Here is a 15,354-nt window from a genome sequence, read left to right on the forward strand (position 1 = left end):
TTTGGTACCATCATTATGATCTTAAGTTTAAACAAAGTATGCTATAACCCTGGTGCCAAACTTCAATACAAAGTGTTTGTTCTTGATCAAAATTCACTTTTTTAATCGAATATAAAACTCTCTGAGTTCCGGACCTTCTCACTCCTAAAAAATAATTTAACTGTGTTTCGGATTTGAAATCTATTAGTTATAGGATCGTTAGAAAAGTATATTGAAGTTGAACCCATGTGAATTTTCGTTTTATTTCAACAAACTATCCAAACATCTATTTGAGTTTATATAGAATAATCCAACCAGCTTCCTTCAACTAAGAGATTTAATTATGCAAACTCATTTTTTAATTATTATTTGGAACATCACAGTTACAGCATGTGTAGCTGTACTTGGATGACATACCTTTTAAAAGTATTTAATGCGAGAAAATGTATGACTAACTGTAAGAAGTGAGTAACTATTATTCAAGACCTAATTCAGAAATATATCTCTAAATGCAAGCCTTTTATTATTTACTACGAAATATTTTATGATTCTTTATTTTTAAACATCTACAGTGATTTTTCTCAAAACACAACAGGAAATTCCTTACTATGTCACAGTAACACCTACTTAAAGGCGTAGTATTTAATTTTACTGACACATGTATACTAATTCCTTTAAAAATAAATTTCCATAATTTTATTTTAGGAGTCAATTTATTATTATATCCCCAATTACTTCTTTAATTTTTATTTATGTACAATTATTCTTCCAAGAATTACAAAAATAAGACTTTAATGAGTCAGTTTTTTTCAGAAATATTTTGCAAACATATAAAATAATCAAATTTTTCACGAAATTATATGTACGGTATTAGTAATTTATTTTTAATGTAATTTTACTTTCTATTTTGGCCAAAATATCGAAAATATTTTATACGATATTAAACAAACGTAACCCGAGATTAAAAATTTTGACGCCCATTCTCTTTCATCTACTAATTTAATATAAACTGTCAACTGACAATGTTTCCATGTGGTGGGTAAGTTTAGTTTGAAGATTCGTCGCGTTTATTTTGATTTTAAATGAACAGATTCACTAGGATGTTTGCGAAATGTAGTACCAAAAACTAATTCGCTCCCTAAAATTTTAGTATATTTCAAGATTATTTATGTTTCAGACACTCATAAAAATAATACCTTTTGATCTCGTACTCGATTAATAATTAAAATACATTATATTTATCTCTTTTTTATGTATCTCTTTTTTTTCGGGATTACTATATTGGATATAACAGGTCAATTGATAAGTCTCCGGCCTACCATAGTAAAACAAATTTTTTTGCAAAAATTATTTTTTTGTTCTACCTAATTACCTTCAAGGGTGATGCACTGATTTTAGCGACCCTCCAACTATGCGTTACCGTTTTCGTAGTATGATTTGTCCTTTGCTTCAAAATAGGCCTATGTTTGGGCGATCACCTCTGACAAATAAATTTGATTATTAATAATGTTATGGCATGTCTAGACACATGCATTGTAAAGTATTTAATAAATACTGCAGTTAGATGTGCTTATAAGTTCTTAAGACTTTTATTAAAATAAACTTTCAAATTACAATTTGAAATACACTTTACATTTGTAACATGGTAGAGTACACTTTTTCTTCACACAGGCCCCTAAAAGTTAAAGAAAATCAAAACATCCATCATGAAATGTATATAAATTAAACCTTTTTATGTTACAGTTGGTTGTTAGCCATGTAAAATAAATATTTTGTTATCCCTGTCATATATTTGTATCTGTATCTTAAAGTAATCATAAAATTTCTATTTCGTAATTTAGTCATGGATGGTTACTTAATTATTAAATAGTGACTTATACTATATATAGGATACTATTGGTGGCACAAAATCGAGTTGCCTCAAAATTTTCAGGCGTATAAGAATTGTAGAATACGAAAGCGACAATTAGGAAGCGTTAAGTGATGGCAATGTTTCGTAGAATTTCGGATTGGTCTTTGAGTTAATATAGCAGGTATTCTAATTTTCTGATTTTATTTCTACCAAAAAGCTTTTATTATTATTATAAGTCAATATTGTTTTAATTCTTTATTATTGTCATCATACCCATTCGTAGAGGGATATAAAAAGAAAAGGGTTTTGAATGTTGAAATCGTTGAATATGTGTTTTACTTATTACGATAAAAATATTTTTAGAAAATAATATATTTCTAAATAATTGAGCAGTCTTCATTAATTGACCATTTTTAATTATTAATAAAATATCTAGATCTATGGTTTGTTCGAAAACATATATAAATTTGCACATATATTAAATATTCCAACTAAATTCTAATCAAATTATAGCATTTGTTACATGTACTTTGTTTTTTGGTTCTACATATATCAAGGAAATCTGCACGTATACATCGGACATATTTATTATTCTGAACGCGTAAGTCAAACGCACTTTGTTAACGTGAAGATTGAAACTAGCACCTGCAAGAAATTTCTTTATGATTACAGGCATTATATTTTCTGTACGAGAAACAGCAGAGCCAACATTTGTTTTCCTTATATACCCGCAAATGTATTATAATTCATTTCTAAAAGATTGAAAAAATGTTATTCTAGAAAAAACAAATTACGAGGCTAACGTGAATATTTCTCGATAAAAAGCACGTGTAACTAGTCCGTATAACAATTGTCAAGTTGTACTTTCAAACAGGTTGTTAGTTTTTCTTTAAATGGATGACCATGATTTATGAAATATGAAAGATTCTGAAACAACAAAACTTTTCATTTACATTAAAATACTATTTAATTAGAAAAAAAGAAATGACTTGTTGAACGACGATACAAAACTCGCTGCACCATTCTATCTTAACAAAAGCACCTGTAACACATGTATATGTCGCAGCTGCAAAACTCTTTGTTTTGTATGGATTTATCGCGGACGAAAATTCAAAAAAAAGTTTCTTCGAAATTGGCAAATGAGACTCTGTTCCTCCTATCATATCTAACGAAAAATGCAGAACAATTATAGACGAGTGATAGTCGAACTTTCTAGACCTGTGGAATTTAAGGAAAACTGCTGGAAAACTGGAGGACATTCGAGGTACGATTTGCTCGGCCATCCACTTAGCGTCCTGATTACACCCTTGCACCGTCCAGATTTCTATTTCTATCCAAACTCACACAATTTGTTTTTGGGAATCCTTCGTATTCAATGAAGAAACTAAAAGAGCCGTACATTAACCTTTTCACGGCCTTCCGGAATATCATTTCCGGCAAGGGATATTGATGCTGGAGAAACATTGAACTAAGTGTATTGATATCAACACGAATTATGTAGAAAAATATAATAAATTTTAACTCGCAGTTATTCATTGTCGGCCCGAGAACTTTTTACTTTACTCTCGTATACGTTCAAGTTTAAAACGGAATAATGGAAACAGCCCAATAATCTAATTGTTTCTATTATAAACAAATTATAGTTTTGTTACAGATCTTGGTAAGGATTTATATTAACGATATTAGATTGGATATAATAATTTTAGTCAGTCCGGGCCGCTTTTTTATTAATTTAATTACTAGATTTAATAAAAAAGTATAAGTTCAAATATCACTACATACCAACTTAACTGTACATTTTGAGGAATTATTTCATGAACTTAATTTAGAACATTTGGCAACACTCTAACTACAAATAATTGTTTCGCATGATTAGATAATACCTATATAAAGATACTGAATTTTTCGGTCAAGTTATCAGTTCTAAGCTTTTTATTTCACTTGTTTTAAGTACACTAGCTGATGTATGACAATGTAAACAATAATAAAACCTGCAATAACCAATTTCCTTTTCAAAATGTTGGGTAATTGGAAACAAACAACTAGTCATGCCTTGGAAATGCTTATTTCAATTTATCCAACCCAATTTTTTTCTAAACAGGAAATTATAAAATTAATAATTATGACACAAATAATGTATTTACATAAAAGTAATAAGATATATAAAAATATTGATAATAACTGTAGATATTATTAAATTATTATATTTCATGCAGCCGTATATTTTCCCATATTAAAATATAAAACAATATTTAATAGTATAGAAACAAATGTAAAGTGCCTTAATTCTTTAATTATTAACCAGTTATAATTTTTGCTATATATTATTACCTTCATTACATTTAAACACAGCTATTTCTGTATATATTTGCGACCATTTTGAAGGTTTTTATTTATTATATAACTTAATATCATTAAAAAGGTTTATTGTTCTCAAAAACTTATTAATATGGAACCATTAGAATGTCTGGGTATTTTCTTAAATTGTTATATTATTTAAAGAGCTCCACAAGCTTTGGTTATATTGTTAAACACAACAAATCTAAAACAAAAATATTAGAGCAAAACATGACAAAAACAAAAAATAAAACATATTTCTTACCTGGAAGAACAAAACGAAAGCCACCCACTGATAATATTTAATTTGCTTGACGGGCTTGTTTCCCGTGAAAAGTACTCCTGGATAGTGGTCGGTATCGGTGATTAATTTATTTCTTGCGTCAACAACAGTAAATGTTGAGTGTATCCAACAAAATGTGTTAAGGACATCTTCCGGAATATCTCTGTAAAAAAGTTACCATTAAAAATTATTTTTCTATGAAATTCTAATCTAGTTAATATTAGAGTTGAACTCAATTGATATTTTAATTTTTACTTAAATTGATTTTTGTTTGCTTCTATCAGAACTATGGTCATTAGAATTACATTTAGAAAGAAGATTTAAATTATTTTTTTAATATAAGCGGAGATTCTGAGTAAACTACAATGAAATGATAGATTTTTGATGATATAAAAAAATGTTTTGTATAGTGTCGTATAGGAAGTAGTATCTATTTTTTTTATATGCGTCTTTCTTTCAATTTTTTACTATTTTTCAATTTTTTACTATATATAATAAGAATAATAACATAAACAGTTTAATATTTTTTGTTATAGGTTGCATTTTTTACATCGGTATTGGTAGAACAAAGTTAAATTTCCGAAGAATCACTCATTTTAGCACTTCTTTAACATGTATTAATAAAATTATTAAGAAGAAATATATTTTGGCTGCGATAACAATTATTTTTTGAAACAAATCCATGATTGATTTTATTACTATTAAACTAAAGAACACATTGTTATTATTACTCTTGAAGGTGGTTATTCTTGGTTAGTGGTCCACCATTTTCTAATGTGCTGCTGAAGTCAAACTCACTAACAAATTATTATTATCAAATCACTACAGGCAAAATTCCTATGACAGAGAACTTTTAAATCACGATATACAAACTTAATATATAGTCAATTCAAAATAGCAGTGACGCGAGTGTCAATATATGTCTGTCTAAAGTTGTAAATTCGTTTTACAGTCAGACAATATAATCCTTGTCATTTTATTCTATTTAAAAAATGATAGAATGCTGATAGAGAGGTTCGAACATGTAACGGAATGAGCCTGCAAAATTTGTCCATTTGCCAAGCTTCTGAAAATTCTTCAAAATATTATAATTACGGGTTATAAACCGGCAAACGTTGTTTTAAGGCTTGTTTTAATGAACTTGAAATCGCCGCGGTATTTATTGAAAATATTTTTTGCGCCTAGCAGTTGCAATTTATATTAGTACGGACACGCTCACTAAAATAACTTAAAAAATAAAAAACAATATAACCTTAAATTCGCCAAAAATAAACCGTGTTTATGCGAAACAGGTAACGAATCAAGATCAATCTTGGTGTTTCAGAGATCAAATATAGGAAATGTATAAAACAGTAAGTAGTTTTTTTTCAATCGAAACATAATTTAATACAATTATTTCAGAGAAAATTATTAGTCTGAAAAGTATCCATAAAAATCCAAAACATATACAGTTATTTGAGAGATGTAGAACATCCGTTCATTGTATAATCTAGGATTTAAGTGGTGTAAAGATAACCCAGAATTTCCAGAGATTAAAAAATACAATTTTTAAAAACATATAACAAAATCAAGGAAGAATTATATCAATTTATATATTTAAAAAAGCTATGAATATTTCAGAATGGTACAATGGGTTGCTCATGGCAAGATCATAATAAATATAGTATAAAGACAACAAAAGTTCATGGAAAAAGGTAGACGTTAGAATAACTATCGACTAGGTTTTTTTAGTCATAATATTTATTCATTACCGACATATAGTTTTTCATGCTGGAAACAGGAATGGTTTTACTCCTGGTGCAGAATTAGTGTTTCTCTAAGTCCAAGGGTGACTATCATGAAGAAATGAACTATAACTTGTCTTTACATTAGTTTGAAAATCAGCTTTTAAAGAACTTGGAGGAACCATCAGTTATTGTTATGTACAATGCACCATATCTACCATATATATACGCTGGTGGAGAAAATCCTAACAAGTTCATCAACAAAGGCTGCAATTAAGGAATGGCTTAAAAAATTATGGTATATAAAATAAGTTTCGAGGAAATCATGTTAAAGAATGAACTATTTCAAATTATTACTCGGTAAATATAAATGAAATATTTAATTGCATTTTATGTAATTTACTTTTTTAGAATTAAGCCTGAGAAAAGATATATAGTAGATCAGATTACTGAATATTATGGATACAGAGTTTTATGTCACTCTCTCTATCACTGCATTTTTAATCCAATTAAGTTGATATGGGGTATTGCAAAGGATTATTACAATAGACATTCAGGTCGAGGAAGGATATTCAAACCAGAACTGTCTAGATTTATGGACAGAGGCATTGTCGAAATAACACCTTCGATTTGAATGGGCTCCATCAGACACATTGAAGAAGAAATTGACAAATGGTAGAATCTTGAGCAAGTGTTTAATAGATAGGAAATAAACAGCTTGGTTATTAACTTGACTGGTATTTCTGCAAGTGACTGTGATTGAATAAAACTTTATGAATGTTAGTTTATGATTCAATGCTGACGATTACCAAGACAGGGAAATGAAAACCACTAAAGGTCAGTATACAATTAATATATTTTAACTGTAGGGTATTGTATTATAGAGTTTGAAAGCTTTATGAGCATGTGTGTTATTGTTCCGAATATCCATGAACGTCTGGTTAGCATGTATGAGTAGAGAAATAACACTAACTGTTTTGAAGATATGGCAAATGCATTAACGAGGATGCATTGATTAAATGTAGTTTTAGCGAGAAAGATGTATACAGATGGTAACAGGACAAACTAAAGAGAAATATAGTAATATCATAATAAATTTACAAAGGTACATTGCATCAAAAGAAACAAGAACTAAGCGTATAACATAAATATGTTTTCTAATGAAAGTAAAATACATTACTGCAATATACAATTGTTAATTAAGTGAATTAGACCTTTGAAGGATACCACTATTCTAGATCCCTACCGATACTAGTGTGGAAAAAAGCTTAATGTATATATAATAAAACAACTCTAAACTATAAATTATTGTGGCTGTAAAATTAATTGTAGTTTTAAGTTCTTCGATAATAAATAATAAATTTGATGTACTATAATGTTAAACTAAATTGCATTTAATAGAATATTTGTTCAATTATTTTATTTATATTAAAATTTTGTTATATGTCAGAGCCTAAATGTACCAAAACTCAGAGTAACTGCGGCAACATAGCGACGTTTCCCGTGTCACTGATATTTTGAATTGACTATACATACATAACTTACATCCAAATTATAACTTAACATACTCTAGAAACTATCTCAAAATTTATTTTATCGGAAAAGCCACTCCTACCATTTGTTTACAATATAATAGGATACATGTAAGTACAGTGCTAAATAGATACAACAACCCAGTCAGTGTATAAATATTTACAAAGCATAAAATGGCAATATTCATTTTAATAGCAAGCTATCTTCTAAATATTGCGTACCAATATCAGATATTTAACACAAAAATGATCTATATAAACCAAAGTATGTCCCATCTACCATTAGTTGTCAGTTCAATACAAAAATCGTCTGCCAAAATGGTGCGCTCCACGTTGATTATGTGCTTGTTATTCTCTATTTTAGTAATCGAGGTATATAGTTCACCAGTATCAACAGAATATGTTAAAAATAACGATATAGGTAAGCGAAGAAACGAAAATACAACCAATAATCTGTTTTTAAAAACAAATACACAACATAATTCACTTGATTTAAGAATTATGAGTCGACCCGGTCATAACTTTAAAATTGTATTGGCAATCGGTATCAAACTCTGCAGTTTAGCATAATATATTTGAAAAAAATAATCATATAAATACACAAACACTGAAATTTATGAAAGAAAACTTTTAATTTAAAATATAGAACAGTATTAATAAGAGATATTTTTTAAATAGACTATTCCAAATCAAATTTATAATTCACCTTTTCTCTGTTTGGCAAATAAACACTGCACTTTCAATAAAAATTCAAACAAATCAGTAAATTTTATTGTTACCATAAGTTTCTTCTTAAACATAGTTAATTCATAGTGAAAGAGTAGGCTGCAGTTTTTGAAACAATTATTTGAATACTAATATAACATACACTACCTGCAGCCAAAAACTAGCAGGGTTTTTGAAGTAAAATGCAAAAAGGTTATATTTTTCTAAATGTATTTCATTCATTACAAGGTAATCCCCCTTGGCAATTTTTTCTCAATTCCCGAAACATTTCTTGAATTCGATTATTAGAATAACATTCAAGGTTGTCTTAAATTTCATTTAAATAATATAAATTAGATTCTAAATAATATGAATTATATGGAAATTTCACAAAGATACATAGCTGTCAAAGAAGCTTCAAGCAAACGAAACGATATATCATTTAAATAATTCAGAATGCCCATTGCGAAAGTTCATACTAAATTTGGAATGTGCTATATAGTACGAAGGAATCATGATATTGAGCTGCAATGTTCTCTATACAAACATTCAATCATTTTCGATATTCTGAAACGGATGTTTCACTTTATAAAGAAGAACAATAATTGCGTTCTATTCTTACCAAGTTTTAAAGCAAATGCAAGCTTTAAAGGGATATAATTATAATTTTTCCGTTTGCCTTAGGCGTTTCTGCTAGAAAGCGTTGAACCTTATTAACACTTTAATTGAAAAGCCCCCGCCCTACCATAGTAAAACACATTTTTTTGGCAAAATTAGTTTTTTTTATTCAACATAAATTCCTTTAACGGTCATACACTGATCATAGCCACCCTCCAACTTTTCGATATCATTTTTCTAGTAGGATTTGTCCTTCATCAATCATCAACTCGTCGTTGTTTTTGGTCAAAAGTGAACTCGCGCGGCACCCAATTTGCACAAAGCTATCACATACCCAAATATTCGTGAATGATATAGTGTAGACGTTGAGTTGATATCTGTAGAGTGTCTGCTGTTTAAGGTAATTCAAAATCATTTTGTGGATTTTTTATATGTTTTCAGCGGTAAAAATCTCTTTTGGGCGTCCACTGCGTTCACCATTCTTCGGTGCCCATTTCACCACATCTAAACTCAGCATACATACCGATCCTTGATGGTTAAATCTCCTGGGGCGGTGTCCGGAAACTTGGCATCAAGCCAAGTGTTTGCTTCAACTGAATTTTTCCCTTCAAAAAACAATATTTTATCAACACGCGAAATTCATTTTTATCCAGTTTTTTTTATAAAAACAAAACTTGCTTCACTCAAAATGTTATAATTCACAAACCAATGATCCGACGGCTGTCAAATATATACACGCATTTTTTGAGGGTTAAGGCTAACTAAAAACATTTTTAATTTTATTTAAACAGGATTTAATTTTAGTAGTGCCATCTATGTATCAGACCGGGGACTTTTCAATTGACCTGTTATTATCCTAGTTGGACTGAACGAAGCTAGTAACTATTGAGCTTAAAAACTGGCGCAAAAAAATAAGGAATGAAAAACATATGGATAGTAATTACATATCGATAAATATTTAAATACTAAAATTTATTTCTGTTTCATGTGTTTTTGTTCCAATAAAACATAGACTTATAATATTTTAACGATTTCGCTGAAGACGCTGTACTTCTAAGTAGCTGTTTCAATCGTCAGAAGGAATTAGGGGGTATTCTAGTCTAGAACTTTGAAAAAATTGAAATTTTTTCTAAGAAGATTTTTCTAAAGGTAATTTACTTCCAGAGACATAGCGGTTTAGGCCTTTAAACATCTGTCCATAAGATAGGTTCTACTTGAAATATGGTGTAACTCTTCCCTATATACCCTTCTATGGCATTAAAATGACACTATAACAAAATTTGGATTTTTACTAATATTTTTAAAGATTCGAAAATATCAAAAACTATTTTTAAAATATTTTTTTCGAGTTGCTTCACTTTTTTTTTACTTTTTTACAACAATCTCAATTATTAATACTTAATAAATTACTATTATACAAGCAAGTATTGAAATCTATAAGGACGAAATTCAATTATATAAAATTGACATGGATAGTGTCCTGTAGAATACCAGGAGTAATCATAAATTTATATTAATATTGCAAAATGCTAATAACAAACAGCATTTTTATAAAATTACGAGGAGTGCTTTTTTAATTAGTAACTTTGGTGTTTTTTAGGTCTGGTACGCAACAAGAGGTCTGCCTGTTTTCTGGATTTTAACATAAAAGGATTTAACTTGGGAAGTTCCCTATGTTCCCTAGAATGTCGTATGTTAAAGCGAAATGGTGGACAATGTGGCTTAAATAATATGTGCATATGCAACAATTAGTTTAAATCAACATATGTTGGCAAGACGTGTATAATATAGGACTAATTTATAATTAGGAACTTAACATTTATTATATAAACTTTTGTATAACATAAACATGAAGTAACAAAATTAAAACAACCAGTAGGTGAGACTGTGGGTACTTTAAATTGTTCCAGATGAATAATCCAGAAGTGATCAAAGTCATCTAAGCTTTATGGATTTCAAGTCATAATAATGTAACTAATGATGAATTTGACAATGCCTAAATACTAATATTGTTTATAACTACTTACCGGTTAAGGTTTATAAAATAAACAGACATGTTGAAAAGTGGTATTATTTATTTTCATACAATTTTGATGTTATGTTAATTTACATAAGGAATTATTTATATGACAAATCCTTTCTTCTTCTTTTTACATAGTTCAAAGAGCATTTCCTTACCAAATATCTCGACATCAAATTTTAACATTTTGCATGGCTCCGCAGCTAAAAATGTAATAAGCATTAGTAAAAAATATATGTTATTACATTTTTTAACATAAGAACGAACTGGTGATTTTTAAAGTTTATCGAAAACTTATCCAAACTAGCGAACTCTGATCTGAAAATATTATTTATAGTCTATTCAAAGTTTTTTTAGTAATGCATCATGGATATTTGTGACGTCGAATTATTGCAATGTTGCCGAATTAACTCTGATGAGTTTTAGTTCAGTTTGGCTTTGACACACAAAAAAATTCTAATCTAAATAAAATAATTGAACAAAAATATTATGAAATATAATTTATTTTAACATTATAGTAAATATAAAAACCACAATTAATTATACAGCCACAATAATTTATAGGTAAGAGTTAAAATCTCTTATCACTATTGCTTTCAATAATTTTTCATACATCTGACAGCCGGTCGCTGTCTGGTTGTCAGATCTATGGTAAATTATTCAAAATATTAGTTATAATTACTACAGGTTATAAACCGGCAAACATTATTTTGGCTCTTTATTTTGATAAATTTTAAGTCGCTCCGTAATATATCATATTACTTACTTTGAAAATGCTGAAAACAATAGATATTTAGTGTCACAAATTGATTGCAGCTTTAGTAGGTTATTTCGAAAAGGAACGAGATAATGGAGGCCTCCTTTTGATGGTAAATTTGGTTAGAGTGGTGATGATGATAGGTGAGGTATTGATGATATTAAATAGTATAATTCCTTACAATTTTATTGAAAATGTTTTTAGCGGGTTGCTGCCGGGCTAAATATTACTATAAGTACTGTGAATAACATCGCTTACAAAATGAAGAATAATAAGATAGATTCACCCAAGAAAACCCGTCTACATACAAAGTGGGTGACGAATCTTAACCATGTTGATAATGGCTCTATTCGAGACCAAATATACGAAATGTATAAGAACAGTAAGTACACAAACTATTTTAACTATTTTATAAATTATTTTAGAGAAAATTGTCTGTCTGAAAAGTATACATAAAGAATTAGGGACATGCAGCTTTTTCGGATATGTAAGACATGCTTTTATACACTTTTACAAGGCATATGGTTTAAATGGTGTAAATATAACCCTCGGAGAGGTTTAGCATAACTTCCAGACCTTACTTTAAAAAGAATTAAATTTTGAAAGGCATAAAATAAGACCAAGGAAGATAAATTATTAGAATTTGCGTATCTTGATGGAACAAAATGGATGTTTCAAAATGGTTCATTGTGGCACTCTTGGTAAGATGGTAACAAAAAAAGTATTAAAGGTAACAAAAATTGATGGAAAAAGGTAAAAGTTACAATAGCATTCAATTAGATTTTGTTGATCATTATATTTATTAATAATTAATTGTAGATATATTGCTGGTCGAGAAGGATATTCCATCACAAACTGTTTGGATATGTGGAAGGAAGCATTGTCAACTATAACACCTTGGGTTTGGATGGACTGGATTAGACATACAGAGGAAGTAATTGATAAATGGTGGAATTGTGAACATATTATGTGATAACGCTGTGCAATGCTAGAAATTCCTGAGACAGAGTGATGAGAGTGGAAACAACTAAAGGTGTGCATATAATTAAATGAATATAACTGTAGAAAATTGTAATGTAGGACGTGAAAGATTTGTGTGCACAGATGTGATTGTAATTGTTCAAAATCAAACATGAGCATTAGGTTACAACATATAAGGAGAGAATGAACACTAACTGCTTTGTAGATATGGTAATTAGACAGAATTCAGTGATTAATTTTATGAACAATGGTGTAAACAGATAGTAGAAGAAAAAAAAAATACAGTGATACCAAGATGACTTGACAAGTAAACACACCATTGAAGGAAACAAGAACTAAACGAAAAAAGTAAATATGCTCTCGAATTAAAGTAAAATACGTTTCTCTGATATTCAACTGTTAATTAGGTGGATTAGGCCTCCAGGGGGATACCACTACATAAAAAAACGCGCCTAGAAACTCTACCACATGGATGGTGTGGAAAAGAATTAAATGTAAATAAAACAAATCTAACTTACAAACTATTATAGCTGTGTCTTAATTGTGGTTTCAAGTCCTTCGATAATATATCTATTAGATTTACTATAATGTTATTTCTTAATATTTTTATTTAGATTAGAATTTTGTTGTATATCAAAGTCAAACTGAACTAAAACTCAGAATTAATTCGGCAACATTGCAATATTTCGACGTCACAAATATACATGATGCATTACTAAAAAAACGTTTAATAGACTATATGTTAATTTATATCCTTAATCTATTATTTGGAGTAATGTGATTTGAATTTTTTTTTAATTGAGTATATACAACTTTTGCAAAAATGCAATTTGGAAGCTATTATGAGTATATGTTTTGGCATTGTGATAGACAATTTATTCAAAGGCTGTGTTTTCTGAATTTGAGGTTGATTTAAATATGACAAAAATATTCAAACTGTTATCATTTTTCAAATATTTTTGTCATTGTTCCTTCAAGAGATATATTTTATAAAAATATAATTGAATGTACATCAAAATAATCAAATTTCCATCTAATTCTTCAATTTTTCATACATTGCGTTCGATAAGCTAAGTGTTGTTTGTGGCGGAATTAAATAAGTTAATATTCCAGATTTAGGTCTTATCGATATGTCGTATTTTAAATCGATTTAACATGTGTACCGCCACGTGTGGCAATCAAAAAGTTGTTCTTGTTAAACATTAGTAAAACGATTAACAATATTTAATCTATACCACATATAACGTGATGATATATTCACCAATTAATATTTTATAAAAACTGTAATCTAGGACAGGAGAGCTACTATTCTTACTGCAAATTTTCTTTCACTGGTAAAGGATGAACATTAGAACAAAAAAATAATCCTTGGAAATGGATAATTTTCAATTAACCAGATATCAGACAGTGAAAAAAAATTGTCCACCTCACTAACCACTTAAATAAAGTTGTGACAACTCTTCTAGTTTTAATTTTCTAGTTTAATTGAATACTTACGTAATTCATGATGGGGATGATGATGATGATGGTGGTGGTGGTGATGGCGTTCTTCTGAACATGGTTCTGGTTCTTCTTCCTCGACAATTGGCTCAAATATTTTGAACGCTTGTGCTAGTAATATAACTGACGATAGAAAAACGAAAAGAACTTTATTTGAAGCTAACATCATTGCGGTTTCTTAGCTTCAAAATAAAATAATGTATTAATAAAAGTTCGCTTTTATATAGTTGGTCTTACTTTGTTAAATACAACTTATCAAAAAAACGTGCCTTTTATTTGGTGATAATACATTTCGTGGCAATATTCTAACACGCGTACGGGAACGTATGTAGTTTAATAATATTTTATTATTTTTTAACATAGCCTGAACAACACTAATAGTCATTATTTAATAAATATACGAGCACATTTAAGTTTACATTCGTTTTACTGAAATTTTTAAGAAAGCGTTAAGGTAATAAAATTAATTTAATAATAGGAAGTTCCTAGTTAAAATAACTTTAAAAATAAAACTCTCAATAGCAAATATATAATATTAAGACTAACTTGTATTAGTACGAATATTTTATTTTTTATGATTTTTTTTTGAATATTTTAGAGTCGCTTTTTTCCCAGCGAGTATTTATCTGGACTCGACTTATAGTTTAACCACGGTCCTACGCATTAAGCCTACTGACTGGCCACTAACCAAGTTAGAGACCATTCCAGCAGGCATCTGCTTTTAATCAGCTTGGTTACTGACAGGACTGGGATAGTTATTCCTTGTCGAATTTTCCACTGTTGCCTACAATGGCCTTTACAAACATAAAGTACATCCATGCCTCAGCAGGATTCGAACCAACGACTATCGCAATACTAGGAGGACCGTCCTGTCGCCTTGACTACTGCGCCAACGCACCCGGCCTAATACGAAACTATATCTATTTAATAACATTAACCCAAATAGTTAAATTGAATTTGTTGGACCCATAATTTTTTAGCTCCAGTTCTATTAAAAAAGATCCAGGGTAAATCATATCTCCAATTGATCTTCTTTCAAAAATTTTCTATGAGTATCACATTATAT

General features: G+C 29.1%; 1 protein-coding gene and 2 long non-coding RNA genes across 3 annotated transcripts in view; 1 reads left to right on the forward strand and 2 right to left on the reverse strand.

The window, feature by feature from the left end:
* Positions 1-4,064: 4,064 nt before the first annotated feature.
* Positions 4,065-15,354, reverse strand: part of LOC143206703 (innexin shaking-B-like) — a 49,693-nt gene continuing 38,403 nt past the window's right edge. The window contains exons 4-5 of the mRNA XM_076419376.1: positions 4,434-4,614; positions 4,065-4,373 (exon numbers count right to left, since the gene is read on the reverse strand). Coding sequence (XP_076275491.1) covers positions 4,359-4,373; positions 4,434-4,614 — 196 coding nt within the window. The 3' untranslated portion in view covers positions 4,065-4,358. The remainder of the gene's footprint in view (positions 4,374-4,433; positions 4,615-15,354) is intronic.
* On the forward strand, positions 7,799-11,094 carry LOC143206706 (uncharacterized). The gene is made up of 2 exons (XR_013008506.1): positions 7,799-8,128; positions 10,631-11,094. It is a non-coding gene; the product is annotated as an uncharacterized LOC143206706 (long non-coding RNA).
* On the reverse strand, positions 11,088-14,494 carry LOC143206704 (uncharacterized). The gene is made up of 2 exons (XR_013008503.1): positions 14,286-14,494; positions 11,088-11,253 (listed from the first exon to the last, which is right to left on the reverse strand). It is a non-coding gene; the product is annotated as an uncharacterized LOC143206704 (long non-coding RNA).

The sequence above is a fragment of the Rhynchophorus ferrugineus genome, unplaced genomic scaffold, assembly GCF_030347505.1.
Source record: "Rhynchophorus ferrugineus isolate W39M unplaced genomic scaffold, kcgeb_rfMv2 rfM1, whole genome shotgun sequence".
Lineage (NCBI taxonomy): Eukaryota > Metazoa > Arthropoda > Insecta > Coleoptera > Curculionidae > Rhynchophorus > Rhynchophorus ferrugineus.